Raw genomic sequence first — 25,167 nt, forward strand, 5'->3', positions numbered from 1 at the left:
TTCTGATTTCTTCGAATACTCAAAATTAAGTCAAGAACTCAATTCTCATTCTCCTGGATATAACTATCGCCAATTTGATACACTAGAAAGAGTAGATCTCTCTCTCATCTATGGCTTTTGCATCATGACTTCTTTTTGAAAAAGATGGTCGACGAATTTCTTTGGGATATCACATCATTGGGGTGCTTTTTATTCGTGGTTGTTGGTTTGGTTCATACTCTGATTTTTGGAGAATTTTACGAGCGTTTGAGGGCAAATATCTGTGCATAGAATGGTTATGAACATGGTCAAATCATCGCATTACTTGTTTGGCTTGGCGTTCCCCCCCCGCCATGGGACTTTACGTTCATACGGTCTTCGGGAGGAAAAAGGAGCACATGCATTTCGCGATACCATAACTATGTTGTGCAATGGAAGAGATAAAAGCTTAAGTCAAAGGAAGGCGGGTGGATGTTTCGTATGGAAAAGCAAAATTTGAAAAAAGCAACATGAAAATGGAGATATATTCAGAGACAAAACAAAATGAAACCCCTGTCGGAAAGGAAATAGCTTCTTGTACATACATTACTTTACGGTAGACTTGGTGTTTTGATTTAACACGAATTTGCTATGAATTTTCATACACTTATCGCTTTGTTGGACTGTGAGTTACTTGTGATTTGGTGATTGACTAACTGACGGACTGCTGAGCGCAATTTCGATTATGCGGATGAGGGTAGGTGTTCTTGGATGGATGGATGGTAGGGATAGGCAGGCAGGTATTGTTTATGACTTTTCCGCACAGGGCGTCCTGTGCGTTCTGTGCTTTTCGTCATACCTTCTTTCCTTTCTTCCTTTGCGGCTTTCGTTTTCGGGCTAGCTGGCGCGGCCGAGAGGTTGACTGTCTTGGAAGGGCGGGAGAGAGTGAGTATGGGAGATAATGTGGGAAATGGTGTGATGGTGATGTTGATGCTGATCTTGGATATGGATATGGATATGGATATGGATATGGATCTTGTATTTGTGTATTGGTTTTTGATGGTGGTATAGGTATAGGTATAGGTATAGGTATAGGTATAGGGATTCAAATCCGGAACCGGAATCGGATTTAAAGAAAGATTTTTGAGGGAGGAGAGAGGAGAGAAGGAGATGAGATTTCTGTGTGAGGAGAGGAGAGGAGAGGAGAGAGGAGGAGAGTATGTGAGTGAGTACGTGGATTTAGAGAAAGAGGAGAGGAAGGAAAGGATTGAAATTCAAAGGGTCTTGGTGTCTGATATGATTTCACTTCACTTCACCTAACCTCACTTTCCCTTGGCACGGTGTCCTCAGGACGACAAGGTGGAAAGGAAGATAGGTGTATACTCTAACATGCTCCAATATACTCGCTTCCATATTGAATATCTGCTTCAAATCTTTTCGAGTATTGGATTTTTGATGTTCACTTCAATTCTTTACTCTTGCTCAATCTCAAATTCCTCGATCCTCATTCCTCTGACTCTCACGAAGTAGATCTCTTTTCTTCCCTCAAGAATTATAGGACTTCTTTATCTATATCTTAAAAGTTAGCCAAATCGAAGAAAAACATACACATAACTAATCACTCAACGGATCCAGCCAGGGAGATAGCAGGATATCATATAAACCAGCGAATGCACTTATACCATATCCACAGCTACAGTTATGATCGCAAATGTCACTACACAAATCAAGATTCTCTGACACCAAAACAAAACGGGTATAATTAACTGAAAACTAAACATGCACATAATCCTCTGTATCCCACCGATCCACTCGATTTCCATTATCATTAGCATCCCCAACACCATCCTCCTATCCCATGAAACCCAAGACGAAACCATCAATCCAACATCCTATTACTACCGATTCAAACTTAACAGTCCCTCGATATACCTCTTCGTATCTAACCCTAATCCCGCAGCTCCCCATCCCGCATCCGCCGTACCTCCTGTCCCTGTTCCTTGACCACCCATTCCCCACCCCGCATACCCATATCCGTAACCTCTCCCTTGTCCCGCTCCCACATAATCACTCGCCCTCCTAATGAGAAAAATCTCTTTATCCATATTTCTCTCCTCTGCCTCTCCCTCAGCATCACCCTCATCCAAAAACGGATGTGCAGGCCCACTAATCACTGTACTCTGTGTTTGCGCGTTACTGTTCGCTTTGATGCTCGCATCCAAACCTTTATTCTTTCTTCCCTTATCACTCAATTCCACCATAAAAGTTTTACTCGTTTGACTTTCCGCTGAGTTCTCGGGTATCAGTGGCGGAATTTTCACTTTCGAAGTCGGATTTGTGATTGACTCGGGGGGTGCAGGGGGAGGTGCGGGAATGCGAGTCCAAAGAATCCAATAACCTCTTGATGTTTTAGCCGTACGTTCCAATGTATTCTTATCAGTAGTCGTAGAAATATATGTATGCATAATTTGTAGATGTGTATTGAGCGCTTCAATTCGAGACCAAGGGAGACTATCCGCTTGTTCTTGTGTTTGAACTTGTTGAGGATCGGGTATATTAGGAATATTTGAGTCAAGAGTTAAATTTTTGGGATCCCAGAGAAGATCATATATGGGAGCTGTTGGATTCTTCGTATTTGCAAGAGGAGAAATGGGAACTTCTGGTTTGGGAGCTCGGAAAGATGTGGATTTGAGAAGAGGTTTGATGAGAGACTGGAGCTGTTTATGAAGAGAACTGTATAAGCCCTTCAAAGCTAGGGTATCTGCTCGTAATTCGAAAAGGAAAATGAAAATGAATGGTTTGCTTGCATAAGCCACGACTCTTAGCTTTTTAGCTTTGTTTCGATCCTGACTCTCAAATGAAGTATTAGAATGGCCTGTACCTTCCGAACCGCTGGCGTTTTTGAATGATGTGCCAAAATTGGAATAATCAATACTGATATCTGCTTCCTGGCGAGCATCTTCTTCGCGTTCCAATTCTACTGTTAAAGTACGGAGTACAAGTCGATGGGTTTGACCCTCAAGATCTTCGTCCTCATCGTTAGAATCCACAAGCAAAGTCGTTTCACTCTCCATATCACCCATTAGACCTACTAAATAGTGCCCTTTAGAATCATCGGACTCCTGTATGGATGTTGATGTTCCAGTTGTATTCGCAATACCATCAATCGAAGAAACAAGGGTAGATGTTTTACTCGAAGGTCTGCTATGGTCTTCTTCTTTTGCTGCAGATCCCCCTAAAGACCAATGAGTTCCATAACCGAATTTCAAGTATTGAGCAAGCTTGTTACCCTTCGATTCACCATCTGTGCTTTCAATGCCTTCGGTACTTGTATGACAGGCATGATTCCTACGAAGCTTCGGGTATGGCGGTACTGATTTGAGTTCGGATTGATCAATTTGATCGTCTGGTTCCACTACTGGTCTAGGCTCGATCGTACTCATACTTGAAGATCGACTAGGCGCAGGTCCATCGCTAGGTCCATCATGAATTGGTATCTCTTTACTGAGACTAGATGTTGGTCGGGCAGTGTTCTTTGTGTCTCCAAGTTTTGAGTCGAGTCTTGGCCTGGGCTTAGGCTGTCTTTTTGCGCGACGGGTAGAAGAAGGGTTGTCAAGAACTCCATAGGCATATGGACCCCATCTATAGAGATCCTCAACCCAATGCGAAACATCTCTAATTGAATTCCTTGACAAAGCTCCAGTACCGAGGAAAATCGCACCATCTTCTGCCGCGGGTTCATTTCCAGAACCCAACCAAGGAGCAGGTTGCTTAGGACGATCGGTAAAGCCTTTACTGGTATCCTCTTTCGAATTAGATCGCGCGTCTCCAAATCTTGAGACTATCACATCCACAAGCCCATCCATTTGTCCAACGAATCCTTCAAGGACTTCTCTCTCACCACTGCCCCTTTCTTCCTCTCCGACTCCTACCCCAAGTTCACCGCATGCAGCAAGTTTTATTCCCCCATACAGATTGTTGGCAGGGTTTCCATGCATAAGTACATTCCATGTCGAGAGATATGTATCCCAATATCTACCTAGAATGCTCACAAATTTGGAGCGTTTCGTTCGAACAAAGAGAGCGCTCATCGAAGCAGCATGATGAAGGAGAAAAGTCGAGTGTGCTCTTAGAACGTCTGCGAGGAGTAGTATCGCAGGTTTAACTTCTCGAGAGGAATATTCGACGGTCACTTGTTCCTCGGCAGGCTTTCCTTTGGTAACTGGTGTTCTTGCTGTGCCCGGCAATATCGTGAGGTTGATCGACTATACATGTTAGCACGATGAAGAAACTCAAGGATTAAAGTTACTCACGGCCAATATCCACCAGCCAGATTCTAATTCATGAAGAATAATGCGAGATTTCTCAGTCTCTATAGTATTCACTGATTTACCCTCAGAGAAACTCCTCCCAAATTCTACCATTCCCTGAGCAAGCCCAATCTGTCTCAATTGTTCATTCTTTTGCTCCTTCGCAAAAGCGCGCGCCTCTTTCGTATTGGTAACGACACTTCTCTTGTGTTCATTTTGCTTGATCGAGGGGTAATAATAAACAATCTGATTGTCGAGTGTATCATCGGTAGACCCTAAGGAAGGATTGTAGATGGCTAGGAAGCCTAATTGCGCGGGTACTACCTTTCGGCTTTGCTCAGACATTGCATGATTGAGGTACTCAACGAGAGAAACACGAGGATATAAATATAATGTAGATCATTTATTGATTGAATCGCGCCGGTCAGTTCTTAAATTGGTGTGGAAGCAAATGTCCGGCTATGGGGAAGGTTAACGTTTTAGGTGATGTAATTCGTGGGCCAAATGCATGGCACAGAACATGAGGCCGGCTTACATAAGATATCTAGAGTTGTCTGCACGTGATGCGAAAATATCAAGACAGTGGAAGCAGCTCGAGAATCGTAATTGTAAGAAGTCGTCGGTTTAACATTGACAATCATCCATGTATAGCGTAAATTGAACTCGTTCTGACTGCAATTTTCCACAATCATGAAGCTCAAAGCCAGAACATCTCTAGCTGTACTAGGACGGATTGCACACCCATCGAAGCCATTTTCAATCCATGGATTCCATTCTCGACTCTTCACAATCAACAGTATCTCAAAACCCTCAAAACTTTCAGCACCTTTGAGAATTCTGTTTTGTGGTTCTGATGAGTTTAGTTGTGAATCTCTTCGGTCATTGGAAGCAGAGAAAAGGTCAGATCCAAAAGGAATTGCTTCTATAGATGTTCTCGTCCGACCAGGTAAAAAAACTGGAAGAGGTATGAAAGAGACTCGTGAAGGTAAGCTTCGTATTTTGTCTTCGGCTCTTCGTTATACATGCTGATGATTGTCAGTGCCGCTGAAGAAATTGGCCAAAGAATTGAACCTCCGCATACACGAGAGAGATACATTCACCGGCTGGGATGTAAGTTTTGACTTTCGGATCTGCACTTCATTCTTTAAAAACCTCGACTGATGATCAAATTCATAGCTACCAAAACCAAATGGAGAACCAATCAATCTTGTCGTAGCAGTTTCATTTGGCCTCTTCGTTCCACCACGCATTCTCAACAGTGCTGAATACGGCGGAATTAATGTTCATCCTTCACTTCTGCCACAGTAAATTCTTCCAACGCCACTTATATATACCTAGGCTAACCATGATATATAGATATCGAGGATCTGCTCCACTCCACCATACTATCATGAATGGAGACACAATTACTGGTGTCTCGCTTCAAACCTTAGATCCACACAAATTTGATCATGGCGCCATTCTCTGTCAAGAAGGTTTTCCCATTCCACAATCTCAAACAATAAAGTATCAAGGTCTTCTAGACTTGGTCACACCTAAGGCGGCGAGCTTGCTTGCAAAGGGTATCAGAGATCGAGTCTTCATAAACCCAGAACCAGACCAAGGACTCAAACTCGCACACAAGATCAAACCAATTGATAGATTCATTGATTTTGAGGAGGGATTATCTATCAATGTTGAACGAAAGTTCCGAGCGCTGGGACGACTTTGGTGCTATACGCGTACTTGGTGGTCTGGAAAGAACAAAAAGAGGACAATGTTTGAAGATTTTGAGGTTGTCCCAATGCCAAAGCAATCTGGCGTGATTCCAGAACAGGTGCTTTTGACATTACCAAAGTGGGAGTACTTCTGTACTCGGGTGTACGAGGATCCTACTCATCCAGGATCTATCATTATTCCCACGGTTGAAGGTGTAGGGCTTCGAGTTAAACATATTCTCGTAGAAGGTCAGGTGGTGGGTTCAGCCATTGATGTCATGCATAAAGTATCAGCTTTTACCAAACATCCAGACGATGACAAGGATTTGTTCATGGCTGTAGCATTGACAGATGTGTCGGAGGATGGTAAATTGGTTTTGCGCGAAGGTAAGGGCACCGAGTATGCAGCGAAGCACCTGGTCCTACCAAAGGTGCTAAAGATCAACAGGGCGCGCCACATTGACCCTTACCCCAAGAATCTAAGCCCTCTGGATTGAAATATAATTATCTAGATGCATAATAGAATAACAATTCAAGCAAAAAACCCTGAAATCCGATGGCATGGAGTGTATCATATCCTGCTTCGGGAGTTGGAGGTAACTATCTGACCCGCGGAAGATAGGTGGCTGGGTTAGAATACCTTCGAAGCTTTGGGAAGATGGGGAAAAAGTTGATTTTTATAGCATTCGAGAAGCTTGAATTATCTGACAAATATCGAAAGGGCACAAGGTCGGCAAATGTGCAATATTAGAAGGCAGGGAGGAGAAAGTCCAAATATCCGGTGTAGTCCAGAGACAAACCAACACATTGCCGAGAGCGAGATGAGTGTATCAGTCCTTGTCCGATACTTTCTAGAAACAAGAAATATCGGTACGCAAGGCTAAGGAAGAACAGTAATGTCCCATCTGTTCTAGTGAGGAGTGAAAGATTCTCTTTTGCTGAAATCGAGGATTGTTGCTCGATCAATATCTGACAAGCACCAGAAAAATGAATCCTTCATGTACCGAGAATAGGGTGAAGCAATGGCTAAAGCGTATTCGTTTCGAGGGATGTAGGAGAAAAGTTCATTTGTTGATGACGAGATTGGACACGTAACCTTCGTTCAGTAGGTAGGCACTAAAGATGACGTTTCTTCCACTGTTGTAAGTAAACTGTAAAATAGTCCCTCCGTCTGGAACATTTGAGTCGTCTGGTGCTGCCAAAGAGGCTACTTGTTATTTCTTAGCATAAGAAGAGTAGATCAACCAGCGCACAACGGGCGTTAAAAAGAAAACGATTGCGATTGTCAAGTATAAGAGACAGAAATTGTCGATCTATCTGGTTTCTCAAAGACAGCATAAGCTCGATTGCTGAATCTTGAAGATGAATTTGCTTTGCCCAATGCAGTACTGAAAACAGAGTATCTTACATTGCTGTAACGATTTCGAGTAACGGTTGATCGTCCTGTGCTCCTAAGAGATGAAATCGTACGGTTGTTGGCAACAAGAAAATTGACTCGATTCGCGTTTGGTAGGCGGTAGAGAGAGTATATGCTTAATATCTAGATTGAGAATTGGAAACTGCTTGTCGTATAGTAGGATCCAGAGACGAAATCGTCGAGACCGCTCGAATGGCGACGAGGAGGTGAGAGCTCTGAGCCAGATCGCAAGAGGCGAGAGGCTTTTCGATAACTATGGCAACGGGAATGGCCTAAGGCTCAGCTGATGAGCCTGAGGGATGATTTATACTAGATGCTAGAAGGGAGGAGAGAATCTATTCGACTGGTTTGCTCAATTCGAGGATGATATCCTTCTTAGGACCGGAAGAAAACGAGAAAAAGGCGAAGTCCTTCTGGTGTATTCAAGACGAGCAGTTTCCAATGCCGGAGAAGGAAGTGTTGTAGTCGAGCAACATGATAGCTTCAAAGACATGATCTTTCGTGAGACTGTTCAAAGCAAGAGCAGAGCAGAATCCATCTGGCGCTTTCAAAACGAGAATAAGTCGAAGCAAGAGAGCAGAAGAGAAAATATCAGAATAGCCTAGAAAATCCAAGATGAGCCCCTTCATAGAATTGGACCAAAGTGAGAAGAGGGTAGCAACCGTCTGGTACCTTTATAGCATGAGCTACTAGATGCTTTCAAGAAAACTGGACCCAACTCGACCAAGTTGATCAGTCTTGAGGTGGAACTTGTTCCAAGACTAGTGTGACAGCAAGAATAAGGTGAAATGCGTCTGGTGCCCCAAAGCGAGAATAGTTCCTTGCCAAAACGAAGATGATGACAACATCGATTCGTTGGATATCTTCGAAAGCAGAGGTGTTTCAACGGCATGATTTAATCCGAAATTGGTCAGAAACTGTCTCTTAAATCCAAAGCGAAAGGGCTTCGGTGCTGCTAAAGATGGAGAAAGCATGTTGAATTCGTCTGGTAGCTTTGAGCGCAATATCGCTCTGATGGAAGGAGTAAGACGGGAAATGTGATAGAAATCGCCTGGTATCTCTAATGTCGATAAGGGTTCGACGGTAAAGCAAAGATAGTATCTTATTCGTGTCTAATAGGCGCCAGAGAGGAGAAACAATTGATGCCGATAGAAGGAGAATGGAAGGCTGGCACATGTGGTAGAACCAAAACCAGCACCTTTTGAATCCTTGCGATAACGTAATGAAAGCGTAAAGAGTCGTCTAGTCTCCCGTAAAGACGATCGTATGAATGCTGAAACGCAAAAGCGCCACAAGCTGCCCTGAAGTCCTGCCAGAGCTACAGAGAGGAGATGATAGTAAATAGTTCCAGCGACTGTATATTGGGCCTTCTCGGGAGTACGATAGTACAGTAGGAATTGTCGAATGACCTTGGACCGTCTTCGGGTCTTCTCGCGAGCGGAAGAACGGCGTGGTTTGTCGACTAAGAAATATGATTGCCTTGTCTAGAGAAAACTGGGCGATCTTGCGCGTTGTGTGCCTTGCGAAGAGAACCTAATCTTTCGGAAAGAGCCCTAATAAATCATAGGTAGCTCGCAAGGACCAACTTCGCACGAAGAAACATCCGCAGCTTTCTCAGTTAGACCTTGGACCGTCTTCTAGCCTTCTCGGGAGCAGAAGATCGGTAAGGATTGTCGATTAAGAGAGGAAAAGGAGAAGGGGGAAGGCGAGAAGAGATGAAAGAATCGTATTGGTCCAACAAGATTGAGACGACCTTGCGCTTAGTATGCCTTGAAAACAGACGTCTGAAGGATCGACTACGCACGAAGAATCGTCAGCAGCTCTCTTAGTTACCCAGGGACGAGGTTGCGGTATGACGGAAACCAAAGAGAGGCGAGTGATGGAACCATTTGAAATGACCTGTGACGGCCAGGCGATTGCGAGGATCGAAACGGGAAACTACCAATGTGAGGAAGTGGGATGATGAGGGTTGTCTAATTGAAATCGCTCGGCTGATCGATCGATCCCACCCTTCTTGGATTGTAAGGCAATCGGAGGATTTTCCTAAGATACTCCACATCGAACCTCATATTTCGAATCTCCATATCAGTTGGTTCCTTATATTCAAATTCTTTGATGTCGTAATATACCCCCCATTCTCTGCCAAGTTCGATTTTCGGGTAGATCCACCCTTTCCCTCCCGAAGGATCACGAGTTGCTTGCTCAATGGCTTGCGCAACTTTCTGAAAATTGGTACCATGCATAGCGTACTCAATTCCAAGTCCGCAGCCTGGACATTTTGTATACATGAATTGCATGGCACGTATCATCTCATGGGCAAGGGTCCCCAACATTTCACTTATAACTTGGCAGAAGTCCCAATTGGGGTGTAAAATGCGTCCGTCCCTGATGTATATGGTTACAGAGTTGGATCTGCCGTCCAAAGAGCCGGTAGTGAGACCCAAGTCATTATATAATTCAACCTTCTCGGCTCGAGTGCCATTGGAGACCAACTCAAGGTTGAAGATAATCTCATATTCGTCATCGGCGGAATTCTCCACGACGGAGCTTTTGACCATTCCCCCGAAGAACAAAACGTTGTAGATCTCCATAAACTTTACAAGGACAGTGCTGAGGTCTTGGTCGAACCCGATGGATTGGTACAATTGGTTGTGAATAGGGTGAGATTCGATGTCTTGTGAGCTGCTATGTACACAGTGCAAGATCATTTCAGAGACATCAGCCCAGCTATGCGATACTGGCTTCATGATATAAGTATCACCAGGATTCTCAGGGTAGACAATCGGTTCAGTGAGACTGGTTGATGGCAGGCCGCGGTTGCCAGGTTTCAGCTGAGGGTACTTCTCGTCCCACGACCCAGAAGAGGTTGTAGACCATTGGATACTCATTGCTAATAACTGTGTGATAGACCGCCTGTAATTTGTGGAGTTGATATGAGGGTTATGAGAGAAGTATTACTGTTTAAAGAAGAAGTGATCGTGGTGTGGTATGGTAGTTCTGCGTGCAAAATGGATTGATTTTGAGAATTATCTGTCAATTGCGCGTGTATCTTCAAGGTCGATTGAGAAAAGTTGGCGAAAAATTGCCTTTACTCCATGGAAAACTCTTCAAACTACAAACTGAGTACCTACACAATTGAAATTCACTTCTTAGCTCTCAATCGGGTTATTTTTGATATGGGTCTTTTCCTAGCCGCCCTAAATCAGGCTGCTTTAACGCTGCCTTGCCTTAGCTCTATTGTGTCAAGATTATAACCTCTTTGTTATGATTGAAATTGTCGAGGAAAATCTTGTTATTGGCTTTAATAGTTCATTTTAGGGTTAAATTTTGATAGTTGAGCTGTTGCTGTTGCCCCTTCGCGTAATTCGGGGGGCCATAACAACAATCATGACTTTTTTTGCTTGATTTTCAAACTCGCTTCGAGCCCCTGAGTATTTTGATTAACTTCTTGGAACCAATCCATATTCTTTGTTTTGTAAAAACATAGATAGTTAAACATAACGTAACTTGACTAGAAGTGGGTCATGTCATGATATAGGTCAAAATCACTCCCTCATTTCTTTATTTTATATGTTTATTCAATACACAATGGATCGAAAATCATTAAATCGTAGTGAATCAGAAGATAATATTCAAAAGACTATAGAAAGTCTAAAAAATAAATAATTTACTTTAATTCGAAGTACTATTATTTATTTTAAGATTTCGAAGTCAACCTTGATAAATTGAATGGCTGGACAATAATCACGCTTTCAATCTCACAAATCCTTTCAAAAACTTTTTAACATGGAAAAGAAGACTCTAATACAATAGATCTCACGATTAACAACTACTAAATACCCTACAACTCCTAAATTGTTGAAAGAAATAACCCAAATTTTTTTAAATCAACACATCATTTTCGCGTCACCATCTACCCCTCCATCCTTTTAATCAAATCATATAGATCAACAATAAATCTATAAGTTTTTAAATCGATATCTCAAACTTAAAAAAACCTATTCTTATAAATTGAAATCTACAAGATATAAAGAAACCACATTTGAAACAATTTCAACATGATTTTCAACATTTCAAGTATAAATCGAAGAACGACATTATGAATTCAAAAATATATATAATATGGATGAAATAGGATATATAGTTGGAAAAACAGAATCAACATGTATAATTATGGATTCTACTCTTAAATCGAATTAAAAGGTTACAACAAAAAAACAAAAATAAATAATTATATTGAAATGTATAAATACAAATAAAGACTTTTTGTCTTTTATAATCATTTTCAAGGCTCAGAATACCAACACTACATAAATTCCAACTAACACTCCTCCAAACTGATATTTCTTAACAAACAATAGTAAATGGACTTCTAATAGTTATAACTTTAAATAAATATATAAGGTTTTTAAACCAAAATTTCAAAAAATATTAGAAGATCAGCCTCGATTATTAATTATGAATAGTCATTCTAGTTATATTACAGAAAGTTTGATTACTTTCTGTATTGAGAAGAAGATTGATTTTCTTATTCTACTACCTTATTGCTTGTATCTACTTTAGTTATTGGATATTGAAGTGTATAGATCGATAAAGCGATATCATACTCAAGAAGTTGATCAATACTCTTGAGTAGGAATATAACGAATACAATGATCTAATTGGGTACAGCTTTTTCAAAAGATAAGAGAAAAAGGTCTTACTTATCAAAATATCAAAAGCGGATAAAAAGGAGCAGGTTTGAATTCATTTAGTCCTTATCAAGTTCTAAATAATCTTCCAACTCTGCTTTTACCACCACCTTTTATTCCAAATACACTAGCAAATCTAGAAGATCTACATCTTTTTTTATTTAATAGCTCTCCCCCGAATAATATTAAACTACAATAAGTAAATAAGGTATTCAATTCAGCTTTATTCGCTAATAATCTGCCTACTTCTTTAATACAAAGATATACAAAGCGAATAACTTATCAGATTGAAAGCTTAAATACTGAAAATGCTATTCTTCGAAAGGAACTTTAAGAATATAAAGAGTTATTTAAAACATAAAAGAAACAAAAAAATGAAAAGAGAATAAAATTAAAAGGTGAATTTGTATTTAATACTAAAGAAGTATTGAAAATTATCGAGGAGGCTGAACAAACACCCTTATCAAAACAACGATATAGTAGATTATTTAAGTGTCAAATTGATTAGATAGAAAGGGAGATAGAAAAGGAAGAGGATAGTGATAATTCAATTGGATTAATAATAGTTATAGATCACTCTGTAGCATATAGGACAAGGTCAAATAGGAAAATATGATTTTTGTGACCTATATCATGACATGACCCACTTCTAGTCAAGTTACGTTATAATTTATCAAGAATTTTACCCCACAATGCATTGTTATTAGACAGACTTGAGATGTAGAAGTCAGTCTTTCTTGGATTGAATCTTACTCTTACGATAAGGCATCTCTTCGTATATTTGAGAATGACTCAATGGCTGAGCCACTATTAGAGGCTTGAATAATCTTTTTTTTACAGTTGATTGCGTCTCCACTGTTTGTGAGGGCGCTGAAGATACCAGTAAAAGTGTTGGGCCTGGCTGGGAATAAAATGAGAACATGCCATCAACATAGTGAATTGACTGCGGGAACCTCCATCCTTATCAAAGGCAGCAGGTGGTACAGTCAAGCTTTCTTATGGTTGGTTAGTACAATGATTGAATTGAATTTGTCAAGTAACCAGCCTTTTTTCGTAAAAAGATCTCTAATAAGAAATGACAATTGCCGGCTAGGTGCGGCAGTAAAAAGTCCACATGTGACTTATAAGAAGTGCATAGGTAGCTCTCAATATTTGGTAACGTGTTCTTGCTCTCACCTCGCATGTCAATTTCGCGCTTTTAGCCTCATTCACACTTCCCATAAAAGTCATAATAGAAGTTTTATCTTTCTGCGTCTAGATCAAACGCTATGCGCCGAATGCAGTATATAATCTGAGCAGGTTCTAGCATCGTAGGCTGATTACAATAGAATTCCTTGATTCGAAGGACTATATATATCTATTTACGGATCGGGAAGAGGTCAGAATTCAGAATTCATCAGCGGAAGCCACTTGTGGGGTCTGCGTGTCCGCGAACATCGAGGAGCAAGTTAGAATTGAACAGTATCTATGATTCAGATTTGAAAGGATTGGGTCAAAGCTTCAGAATTGAAGATCTTAATGCCAGATTTAGTAATACACAAGCTTGAAAGGAATAAATCTACAACAAATCGAAATTTCTACTGCATTTGCTCATGTTTGAGAAGCCCTGACCAAGAAATGACAGACCCTGATGAAAAAAGCCGAACCACGGCAGGATCTGGCACATATTCAGAGAGCAAAATTCCCACAACATTGAGGAACCTTTTCAAGCCTGATGACGTTTGGATACTTGAAAAGTGTATGTTGAAAAACAGTTACGCAGCAGTAATCTAGCATAGAGTATATTGCAGAGCTTTTAAACCTCTAAACAAAGTTACATTTTTCTATTGAACACCCGGCTTTGGGTCTTCAGTGTTGCGAAATGAGAACACGCCAATATGCGTGCAGGTGATCTTTTGCATCCAGGGCTTTAGACATAAACCCAGTAGCATTTCATTTGACCAACAAACATGCAAAATAGGCGCATAAATGGGAGCAAAGTTCAATTGGTCAAAATCTATACTGAAAGGGCAGATTGCCCAGATCTTCATTATAACTCTGATGCACCAGGGGTGATGGTTCTCGAGGTTCTCTGACTGCATGTGTAAGATGTGAGTTCAAATCTGACTGTTCCCAGATCATCAATATTTTACCAATCTCTTCTTCTTGACAATTGATCCTTTTGTTATTTTCGACGATTGGAGATGAGATGCGGAGATGCCATCTCATTTGTGGGACTCATATTGCAAACACCCGCCCGCGCCTCATCAACCAATCATCTTCATTATGTCTTCACCAAGAAAGCCGAAGCATTGCTTGCAGAATATTGAGTGAGACCCTCTTCAACGCAGGCAACTATGTTTGTTTGTAAATCACATTTTGGTCATCACATCAATTCCAACCATTCTATCCGATTGCGGGGGACATGCAGATATCCTTTTTTCAATGCAACAAGCCTCCTTATTCCCACACACTCACTTCAGCTCCACCTGTTATCACCTTGTCCTTACTAATTTCTGGTCAATGACACAATACTGCCATTCCAGTATCAACATGAGTAGAATTTGCTCAGAAAGGGAAACAACGAAAGGAAAAATGTATTATATTGGCAGAACGCACACATTAAACACCCGAGCCTAGACAGGCACCAGCGCCGGAGTATCATAAATCCACGATGATAGATGATGGAAGGTGAGAGCGCATCAATGTGAGATAATCAAGCCTGATTTTTGTGAGTTCGAAGCACGGTGTTCTCAATTTTTAGGTATCTTTCATTCAAGGTTGACTCGCCTATTCCTTCGTTTTGAATGTAAGAACATATCCTTTGGTGCTGAAGCAAATCTCTTAAAGAAGATAGCAGTATACAGATATCAGCTAACTACCTTTTTGTCTCGATTCTATTTATCAAATCAACAGCACTCTAGTTGAACCAGCACAAAGATGACAAGATTACGAGAGATGTGCGAGATGCAACTTCGAGCCTTACTGACTCCATTTTTTAAAAGGCCCACATATCTAAGTAGCTATGCCATTGAATCTCATAAATGATTGGAGACGCTAGGGTGTAATAGCATTTCTTTCTATTCCAAAAAGTAAGTTGTAATTTTCTGGACACAAAGACGTGGATTGCTAATAAGAGCACCTAGATATTCATCCACCCTGCAGCGAGCCTCTGAACCTACAAGCTAACGTTTACAAACGCAAAACCAAATGAGAAGAAATTAGGACAGTCAAAACCCGACACATTCAAAACGCAAAATGTGGTCGAGTGTTTGGAAGCTCAGAGCACTGCTCGAATACGACCAAAGATTTATGAGTTTGCGAATTTTGAGTAGACTACATTGAAGTTATCACGACTAATGTGTCCGAATCATGTTATTGACCGAATAATAGAGCATTTGCAGCGAATGTCAGCTTACAAACTATCAAAAGGTCGATCGCCATAGTATCCCAGTCGAATGGGCAGTGACAAACAGAACCTCGCTGTGCCTGCAGCATCTCTCCTCCAAGTTATAGTCGGATCTCACAAATACCTAGTCTTTCAAAATGAAATGCCAAGTATATCTATTAAACTGTCATCTCTCTTCCCATATTTAAAATTGTTGAATTCTTGATGATACGGACACTTGCCCGTAAGTTTGGTTTGCATCACTTGATTTCTCCGGGCATCAAACACGTTCACCAACGAGAGTGAGGAGGCCAGTTGCACTCTTTTTGGGCAAATAAACAAGAACGCTTGTCTAGTGTAAGCTAAGCTTATTTTCTCCACTCTCAAAGGTCAATCTCATTCATAAGAGAAAAAACCCCCTTAATCAAGTCCTACGAAGTGTGACTCCACTCTAAGGAGCCAACGCGCATCAATAAATCAAGATTAATTCATTGACGTCAATAGTCAAAGTATGAACATGATCTTGGTTGATATAGGGTTTCCGCATTATAGCTTGAGGAGAGAACACTTAATCTCGACCTCAGCCAGTCCCTGAGCCTGACCATGAGCTGGGAAGATGAGCTCAAGTTTTAATCTGCCGAAAACTTCACATGTCGCTTCGGTTTATATCTTGCGAAATTTTAATTGTTCGTGATGGCACCTAGAACCTAGAATAAATAATCTTGCTATGTGAATCGAGGCTTGAGGCTGCGGGAACATGACTATTAATTTGAAAATAACAACCCAAGAATGAGAAGTTTCTTGGGCCAATTATGACTTCCCAACCTGCAATTTTTGGTAAGCTTACAATTTATTTCTCATCTGGGTAGGAAGCCTGCTTGCAGTTGAGATAGGTCGATAGATGCGACTGGTATTTGTACTTCAGATCAGGAAAAACAATCCCAGCTGGCTTCCAAAATGAGTCTATTAATTACATCTTCATAAACGTCGATGCCGACTCCCCATCATATCGAATCAAAGGGGCCGTAGCTTAGTGATAAAGCAATGCAGTATGATTCGTATCAGGGTGCCTCGCTCCCCCGGGCGGGAATCTACCGGTCGTCCTAAGATGATTACTGAAATAAGATCGGTGGTTCGAATCCGTCCGGTTCCATATATTTTTGATACTTTTCCTTCTCTCTGTAGCTTATGATACTTAAATCGTGTAAAACTAGAAGTTTCATTCCATGACTGGCTGTTTTAGAATGAGGTTCGGTGTTTGTTATATTTTCTTTCACAACGAAAGGTTCTCACCTCCCGACGATGAAAGTGGCCTCTTTCGCAATTGACTAAATTTACATACTTGAAAAAAAGAGGCAAATTGAGGAGATTGTGATGTGTGCATATCTTGGGATATTATCGATTCGATACTATCTTACCCTGTATCATTGCCACTTTTGCTTTCCGTGATCGTATTTTGGCAAATTATTGACCACTTGTGATGTATGATGATTGGAAAGGTGGAAGAGAGGAATATTTGTGAGCACAATCAAAACTAAGATAGATTTGATCGTAGCCAGTCTTTCCAACTATTTGCAAGGTTGACTTATCATCTTCCTCAAGTGCCTAGTCAATTTCAACCATCTCTCAGATGAAGTCACCGGAGAATGAGGTAGAGAAAGTTCAAGGATAATGGTTTCTACAATCGTTTTGTCTTGTTAAACTCTTTCGAATCCTTCAACAGACCAAAGAATTACCTTCCTGTGTGATCTTACATCTTGAGTTCAATCAAGTAAAGATACGAATTTGTCTCTGACTCTGAGAACTAAGATCAGAAAGAAACATAAGGCCTGATCACTATTCTAAAATAGGGAAGGCTCTGTCTCACTCCACGTCAATCACAAAAAAAGCTTTGGACAAGAGAATTTTAAAATGAGAAGAATTGAACTTCGGTCTTACACACCCATGTTAGAAAGATCTCAAAGCCAAATGGACAAGAATCTCGAAGTCGCTGACTTGCTGCCGCCTATGGAGACCACTCCAAAGATTGAGATTTCCTGGATCTTTCACACTTTGAGGTGTACATTCCACCACTGAATACATTTCCATGGTCTTCTGCTGGATGAGTATGCTGTCAACATTTCGGCTTTGTAGGGTAATCGGGGAGGTTGATGTAATTAGTGAAAGTGAAAAGAAGGAAAGACAAAAATGAAAAGAGTTTTGAAATTTTCCGCATAGAAAAAAGCGAAGAACGAAGCCCGTAAAACTCGCCACAAGCTTCCTCACTTCCAGGAACAGAAGCACTTACTCGCCTAGCAAATCCAACAAAGAAAACCCAAACCCGCAAAAAAAAAAAGAGGTGGTGAGATTCGAACTCACGGCTCGCTCACTCTTGGTAGATTATTCTAATGCAATTCCTGGTTCCATTCTAGAATCAATAGAATTGCCCAATTCATTGCCTTCTTATAGTTGCTTCATGTCAATAAGAGACTCAGATTGGGGTCTGATCACACCTTGAAGAGCGTATTCTACTACTGAACTACACCTCCAGTATTATTTTGGTAGGATGTCGCTAGTTTAAGAATTTGTTGCTAGAATCCACTTGATGTAAGGGATCACCAGAATCCTTAGGAATAAGATACAAAATGTCAAGATATTGAGATAGTCGATTTGCTTGCTGCTCATGGGAATAATATTGAGGGGTGATATATAAAGAACGGAAGACACAGAACAGTATCGCATTGATACTATACACCCACCTCATACAGATGCAGCTGCTCAAGCCATAAAACAGGCCACCCTATATCAGATTCCTCTTATCACTCGCTGCAACCACAACGGCATCCACCATTTCCTTCTCTTTCGTAATAAAAACACTATGACAAGTCTCATAATCCTTCGTCTTAATCACGACCCCCTCACTCTTTACCTTCTCAAGCATAAGATCCTGATACAGTCTTGGCACTGAATAATCCTGCTGCGTCAAAATATACGTAACAGGAACTCTCCTCCACGCATCTCCCTTTGACTTCGCCTCAAACGCCGACATTGGAGACCTCACCAGATTCGACAGTGCTTTATCAACAATATCCTGTTCTACACTGCCAAGGAACAAGAGAGATGGATCGACGGGGAATGTCGACCCATCATCAAAATTCTGGATAAATTGAGGCCAGAGTTCGGCAAAGCCTGCTTCTGTACAGATGTTCTAGATTGATGTTCCAGGGACAACAATGTAGGCGCACATGTGGAAAAGATGGATGACTCCTCCGGATTCTCCTTCAGCTTTGCGATCGGCGAATGTTAGACCTTCGACGGCGTTGGTACCGACTGCTCCGCCGTAGGAATGCATAAATCAGGTACCCTACTTTTGGACCACCTTTATTTTAGACTATTCTTTATTATTAAAAATCTCAAAAAATAGAATTTTTAACTTTTTTATTTATAAATAGAATTTATTGAAAATTTATATATATAATTCAGATTGTTTTGAATCTAATTTGAAAATTTTAGATTTTTAGGATTTTTTTGTATTAAGATTTAAAGCTTTAAAATATTAATTTTTTAATTTATATAAGAATTATATATAAATTTAAAACTTTTATAAAATCTTTAATAACTTTTTAATAATAATTATTAAAAGAAAATTATATATCTTTTTGAAAGTTTTGAGCTTAAATTTATATAAAAATTCAAAAAAAATTTCAAAAAAATTAATAAATATAAAGATATAATACATAATAAGTTTGAAATAGTATAAATAATCTCTACAATTTTAAGGATATTCTTTTAAATATTTATTTATAGGAAATTTTCTTTTTTTTCTGAATCCTTCAAAATAAATATATTATAAATATATAATAAAATTTTATAATTTAGTTTTAATAATTTTTATTAAAAAGTTATTAAAGATTTTATACAAGTTTTAAATTTATATATAATTCTTATATAAATTTAAAAATCGATATTTTGAAGCTTTAAATCTTAATACCAAAAAATCCTAAAAATCTAAAATTTTCAAATTAGATTCAAAACGATTTGAATTATATTTATACAAATTTTCAATAAATTCTATTTATAAATAAGAAAGTTAAAAATTCCATTTTTAATATAAAAAGTGGCCCAAAAGGGAAGTGGCCCGAAAGTAGGGTACCCGACTTAACCATTAAAACTCGCTCGTCAGCTTCGACGAGGGATTTCACAACATTGCGGACAGCAGTGACGTCTTCTGTAAATGAAGAAACAGGAGGAGATTTGTTGTTGCATGAAGGAAGCTGTGGACAAAGGACCTTGAATCCTTGTGCTTCTAAAGCGTCGCTGTAGCTCTTGTAGTTGGCAGGGGTATGCCAGGCGCCTTGCACTAGGACGATTGTAGGTAAAGAGGCTGCCATGGCAGTTTTTATCCACAATAGATTTAGATATAAGAGGTTTAGAAAATGTGATGAACTTCAATCAAAGAATTAATATCTCAGGAAAAATCACAAATTATAGTTTTCAGAGGAATAGAGATATGGCAAACAGGAGGACAGACTAGTTTTTATACTGTGCCAATTGCGTCCAACAAGTTACGCGAGTGATGCTAATCCGCTAGAAATCAACATTTGGACTCGAGATGCATGAGACTAACATAACTTACCAACAAGCAGCTCCACTACTCATCGTACAAATAATTGATCCATCATCTTAACTAACCAGTCTCGAAAATATATGCATGAACTAAAACAAAGAATCCCAGAAAAACGCAGTCAGACGCTGCAATCACACAAATGATCCCGAATAATTACATTGGGACCAATCGAATAGTGTAGAGAAACAGTATCGGAACTTCCCCCTCGGGTCGCAACCAACCAAAAACCGTTTTGAACATTGATAAATTTTACACTGAAATCTCATCAAACACACACAAAGCTCGAAATGGGATACTGAATTATCTGATGTTCTTATGTTTGTGAATGCACTTTTTTCAATTTGAGTTTGATGACCATTCTCATCAACGTAGCAAATACACAATCCGTCTTCATCTTATCGACCGTGCCCCTTTAAATATCTTCTGGACACCCGAGGGTCCCATAACAATTTCCTCTAGCTCGACATCCTCACGAGAGTCTTGTATCTCACTATAATTTCCATACAAACAAGCCTTTTTGCTTCTTGCTCTCGCAGTCAAATCACTCGTTGTCTCAGCGCCTCTAAACGTGTGGCCTACCAAAAGTCCCCTAGAAAGGACAGCAAGTGAGCTTGACTTCCAAGCAGGAGTTCCACGGAGTCTCGTCTGATAGATTGTAAGGACGATGAAAATAGTAGCGGCAATGATGAAGAAACAGTGCAATGATATCCATTCCCATTCAATCTTATAAAAGGTCACTGTTTCATAAACTGTACCTGCTTGTACTTTTGCGCCATCGTCGTTAGCGCGGATGGAGTTGCTCATACTTTTTGCAAGAGATGCGAATGTAGCTGGGAGATCGTTGCTCGTATTGAAAGCTTGCATCGAGCTGGGCTTATATTGAAGATTGCCATCGGACATAATGTAGCCATTCAATCTTGCCTGTTGTGTCCCAGTGACATTGTGCGTGATGTTCAGGTTGATCGAAAAAAAGTCGCTGAAGTAGCTACTAACGCTATTGACAGCCGCTTGTGAGACGTTATACTTTCCACCTAGAGATAGGTCGGATCGAGGCGCCGCGGATAATTTACTGTCGAAATTAAGACTTGATACGGTCGATGAGTTAAGAACAGCAGCCCACTTCGAGCTTGTAATCTGCCATGAATCCGGATCTCGCTTCGCATTCATGATCTCGGAAATGTCTTCGGACAGAGTACCGCTGGAAATTGTAGAATTATACCGATTGACACAATAGTAAAGGCCGCATTCTCGTGCCTCGATTTCTAAGTTTGGCCACGTCTGGTTTGACCCATCTTGAGGGGGATGTACCTTGAGGAAAGTCATCGCCCATATCAAAGTATTAATGTCTTGTAGTGACACCGTCTCACTAGTGTTTCCGGTTCCAAAAGTCGTCATAAATATACCACCTGGTATTTTCAAAGATGTATATTTAGTGGTATAATTCCAACCATCAAAACCATCTATGAAAAGGCCATTGGGAAGTCGAAATGCAGTCCCCATTTCTCGGATTCCAACACCATTATCAGTTTGCAAGTCTGTGTAAAGAAAATTGTAATCTCGATATTCAACAACTTTGTCGCTGAGATCGTTGCAAACATTACAAACCGAAAGAGACTCAAATGCATCCCACGTACAGTTTCCAGAAGTGCATGTGTGAGGAAGTTGTTGAGTGGTCATTTCAATAGGCTGCGTAAGACCGTATAGGACAGCTGATTGCATGACGAAATCCGCATCAGCGAAAGCCTGTGATTTGGGCGGATCACCTATTCATGGGTCAGTGGTTTTGATCTCTTATTGGAGTTTTGGAAGGATTGAGTTTACTTGACACCATCGTGAGTTGCGTGTTGAACAATCGACCTCTAGAATAACGATCTGCTCTGGGAACTTCGGCAATTCCATGTTTTTGAGGAACATCACGTTGTTGATATTGGACAAGTTGTTGTGTGAATGGATCAACAGCCAACGCAAGAACCGTGGTGACAGCACCGATGCGTACTATGAGCCTATCCATGTGAGCATCATCTGCATCATATATGGAACGTTAAAGTTCTTACTCCCGATTTTTCCTCCATAACAGTTTGAAACTACCTAATGGCCCCCGGCTTGCAGCATCAATCTTATCGAAGTCTATTAAAAAATGCTTCTGTTCTGAGAAATGGAGCCATTTCCATTGGCTAGTGGACTCAGCAATGGGATATAGAACAAGAACTTTAGCAGCGGTTGAAAGAATAGATACTAAGGTGTTAAGTGTGATGCCATGCCAACGAAAAATCGACTTTCCATCAAACGCATACAGGAGTGCAGCTAGAGCTATGAGGCATAACGTTCCGGAAAAGAGGGAAGCAAGCTCTCGTTTCCAGGAGTGGAAGTTCCAGGAAAGCTCTCGCGACATCGATCCAAGAAATACATGAACCTTTTGCGAGACAAGAAACAAACTTCACACGAAATGAAACGTGGAAAATCCACCCTTTAAGTAAAATGTATACAGTGGGGCGGCGACTGCATCTGCATCCTTATATAGAAGATCGCTTTTCGCGATCGTGAAGGATACCCAATGGTGATTGAGATAGATCACATTATCGCCATTTCTTGGCACGGGGCTGATATCTCTAGAGACATATGCTTGATTTAATCCAAAGTTGACTGCCAGCTGCTGGACCACTGGTATCGTGGTAACGGGGAATTACAGGCCCTGGTTCTTCCAGCGGCAAATGTAATGTCATTCTGTGGAGGATCCGCAATCAAGTTTGAGGATTTTGTACGTACATCAAATATATCTGTTCTAGCGGTGCATTATTGTACGACAGGCTCCGTTTGAAACCCTTGTATAAGCTTATGTAACCTCAACCAATTCACTTAAATATAGACCAGCCTCATATAAGATGTACGTACAACGGCAATACCTTGATCACGTTCAATAACCTAGATAGTTACAATGTTTTGAGATTGATCTGATCATTCAGATGCACTCGTCATTCAAGCCAAATAGGTGTGGGGTTTAAGTGTTCAAATCGCAATTTACAATGGTAAAAGGTGGAGGAGGTTGAAAATGTGAAATATTTCTTCATTCATCTATTCATTCCACGCGCCTTATAACTGCCAGTCTTTTGATATCATTTCTTCACTTCCTCTATCTCATTTCATAAGTTCACTTCGTCTTTCCAGTAGGGATACCGAACATCACGGCTGGCTTTCCATCCTTGGCCGCTTTATCAACTCTGAAATACCCCTTTCTCTCCAATTGAATAATGTCATCTTCTTTGAGATCGGCCACATTGCTATCGCATAGCTGATCTATCTTATGAGCGGAATCTGGTGTGAGGAAATCCTCCCAGTTATCATCTTCGTCCAATTTGTCCTTAGTAATCATGTAGTCGAATTCGTAGACCTCTGCTGGAACAAGGGTCTGGTCTGACGATAGCCAGGTGACTTTCTTCTCGGTTTTCTTGACATCACCCTCCAAGTGCAATTCCAGCTCAATATCTGTAATTGGACCAGAACCGTTAATCTTGCGCACGAATGCATTACCCCAGTTCATCAGAGTAATTTCTTCGCCTTCTTTAAATAAATTGACATCCTCTTGATCAAGAATGAGGTTTTTGCTATATGTAACCTTCTTCATTCCGACCTTGGGGTTCTTTCCATGCTTAGGCTTGTCTTCGGTGTATGGAGACTCTGGACCATTGGTGACAACTGCCTTTACTTGATCCTTGATATCGACACCTGTGTGTCTTGGTGCAATTGGATCAATTTCCTTCTTGTTTGAGGCCCAGAAATTGGTCCAATCCATGGTTACAATATTTCTACTTGGTCCCTGCTTCAAGATGAAATCTCTCAAAGCGGGAATTGTCATACCCCTTCTTCGAACTCCACGGATTGTAGGCATACGAGGATCATCCCAACCCCACACTCTTCCAGCATCAACCATCTTAGCCAATTTACGTTTTGAGAGGAAAACACGAACGAAGTTCATGCGAGCAAATTCCCACATGTGTACTGGTGTAAGGTTCAACTTGGTAATAAACCATTGATATTGAGGATTTCTGTCGTTGTACTCTGTTGTTCTCAAGGCGTGTGTGACTCCTTCGAGAGAATCGACAATTGGGCATGCGAAATCATAGGTAGGATACATTTTCCAAGTAGTACCGGTGCGATGATGGGGCAAGGGGCCACCAGTCTCGGGATCGTCGTTGGGGCATCGGTAGATAACAGGATCGCGCATTGCCTTATTTGGGTTGTCTACAGACATCTTTGCTCGAATACAGAACTTCTTTCCTGCCTCTGTGCCGTTCTTCATCTCTTCGAATATGGCGAGATTATCCTCAACACTCTTGTCTCTATTCTTGCTTGCAATACCATCCATTCGTTGTTCCCTCATAGTCTGCTGGTCTGTGTCATCTGCGTAAGCGTTACCATCTTTGATGATTCTCAGACCATATTTATATAACTCTTCAAAGTAATCGCTAGTATGACTCTTCTTGTCTGGTTTAACGCCCATAAGTGCTAAATCTTCGATAATTGAATCTTGGAATTCTTGCTTCTCTTTTGAAGGGTTGGTGTCGTCGAATCGGAGGAGAAGTGTGCCCTTGTAAAGCTCGTGTGCAAAATAGTCATTTAGAAGTGCAGCCTTTGCGTGACCGATGTGAAGATATCCACTAAACAATGTTAGTCCCATAACTTTGAGGCGCAAGTGATTCGGTTGGCATACGATGGCTCTGGTGGAAATCTAGTCACAACACCCTTCTCAGTATTAGGCAAAGCTATGTTGTAGCTTGCTCCCGCCTTGCTAGCAGCTGTCTTCTTTGCCTTCTCGGCCTCATCCTTAAGCTTGATCTCCTCTTGAATCTCTGGATGTGTTTGCTCAATGAATTGATACCATCTGACAAGGTTAAGAGAAGTTCCCTTCTTTAAAAAAGCTGCAGCAACTCTGTTTGTGCGAAGTGTGACCCATATTTTTGAGTCCAAATCAGTGATCGTGTATCCGTCAATATACGAGCGAAGGGTAAGGTGCTTATCCAAGGCGAGTAGATGTGGCTCGATGGCCTTGAAGTCTAGCGGAGCTAGATTCGTCGCCAGTTGAGACAATTCTTCGGACTTCATTTTTTTGTATATTTGAGTAGT

At 40.7% G+C, this 25,167-nt stretch overlaps 6 protein-coding genes across 6 annotated transcripts; 1 reads left to right on the top strand and 5 right to left on the bottom strand.

The window, feature by feature from the left end:
- Nucleotides 1-1,856: 1,856 nt before the first annotated feature.
- EAF01_005726 (uncharacterized protein) lies at nt 1,857-4,729 on the bottom strand (the record flags this gene model as incomplete). Its single annotated transcript, XM_038913980.1, has 2 exons — nt 4,272-4,729; nt 1,857-4,223 (listed from the first exon to the last, which is right to left on the bottom strand). Exons 1-2 carry the CDS (start codon nt 4,611-4,613, stop codon nt 1,857-1,859), a joined length of 2,709 nt encoding a protein of 902 aa, XP_038770429.1. The 5' UTR covers nt 4,614-4,729.
- Nucleotides 4,730-7,258, top strand: EAF01_005727 (uncharacterized protein). Its single transcript, XM_038913981.1, has 4 exons — nt 4,730-5,253; nt 5,308-5,378; nt 5,445-5,572; nt 5,625-7,258. Exons 1-4 carry the CDS (start codon nt 4,959-4,961, stop codon nt 6,460-6,462), a joined length of 1,332 nt encoding a protein of 443 aa, XP_038770430.1. The 5' UTR covers nt 4,730-4,958; the 3' UTR covers nt 6,463-7,258.
- Nucleotides 7,259-9,355: 2,097 nt separating this feature from the next.
- Nucleotides 9,356-10,270, bottom strand: EAF01_005728 (uncharacterized protein; the record flags this gene model as incomplete). Its single annotated transcript, XM_038913982.1, has 1 exon — nt 9,356-10,270. One exon carries the CDS (start codon nt 10,268-10,270, stop codon nt 9,356-9,358), a length of 915 nt encoding a protein of 304 aa, XP_038770431.1.
- A 7,949-nt stretch (nt 10,271-18,219) lies between these two features.
- On the bottom strand, nt 18,220-19,810 carry EAF01_005729 (uncharacterized protein; the record flags this gene model as incomplete). Its single annotated transcript, XM_038913983.1, has 2 exons — nt 18,220-18,627; nt 19,643-19,810. The coding sequence occupies 2 exons, from the start codon at nt 19,808-19,810 to the stop codon at nt 18,220-18,222; spliced, it is 576 nt and encodes a 191-aa protein (XP_038770432.1).
- A 556-nt stretch (nt 19,811-20,366) lies between these two features.
- Nucleotides 20,367-22,489, bottom strand: EAF01_005730 (uncharacterized protein). Its single transcript, XM_038913984.1, has 3 exons — nt 22,101-22,489; nt 21,868-22,049; nt 20,367-21,809 (listed from the first exon to the last, which is right to left on the bottom strand). The coding sequence occupies exons 1-3, from the start codon at nt 22,436-22,438 to the stop codon at nt 20,437-20,439; spliced, it is 1,893 nt and encodes a 630-aa protein (XP_038770433.1). The 5' UTR covers nt 22,439-22,489; the 3' UTR covers nt 20,367-20,436.
- A 705-nt stretch (nt 22,490-23,194) lies between these two features.
- On the bottom strand, nt 23,195-25,146 carry EAF01_005731 (uncharacterized protein; the record flags this gene model as incomplete). The annotated part of the gene is made up of 2 exons (XM_038913985.1): nt 23,195-24,701; nt 24,755-25,146. The coding sequence occupies 2 exons, from the start codon at nt 25,144-25,146 to the stop codon at nt 23,195-23,197; spliced, it is 1,899 nt and encodes a 632-aa protein (XP_038770434.1).
- Between the last annotated feature and the right edge of the window lie 21 nt (nt 25,147-25,167).

The sequence above is a fragment of the Botrytis porri genome (assembly GCF_014898465.1).
Source record: "Botrytis porri strain MUCL 3234 chromosome Unknown BPOR_007, whole genome shotgun sequence".
Classification (NCBI taxonomy): domain Eukaryota; kingdom Fungi; phylum Ascomycota; class Leotiomycetes; order Helotiales; family Sclerotiniaceae; genus Botrytis; species Botrytis porri.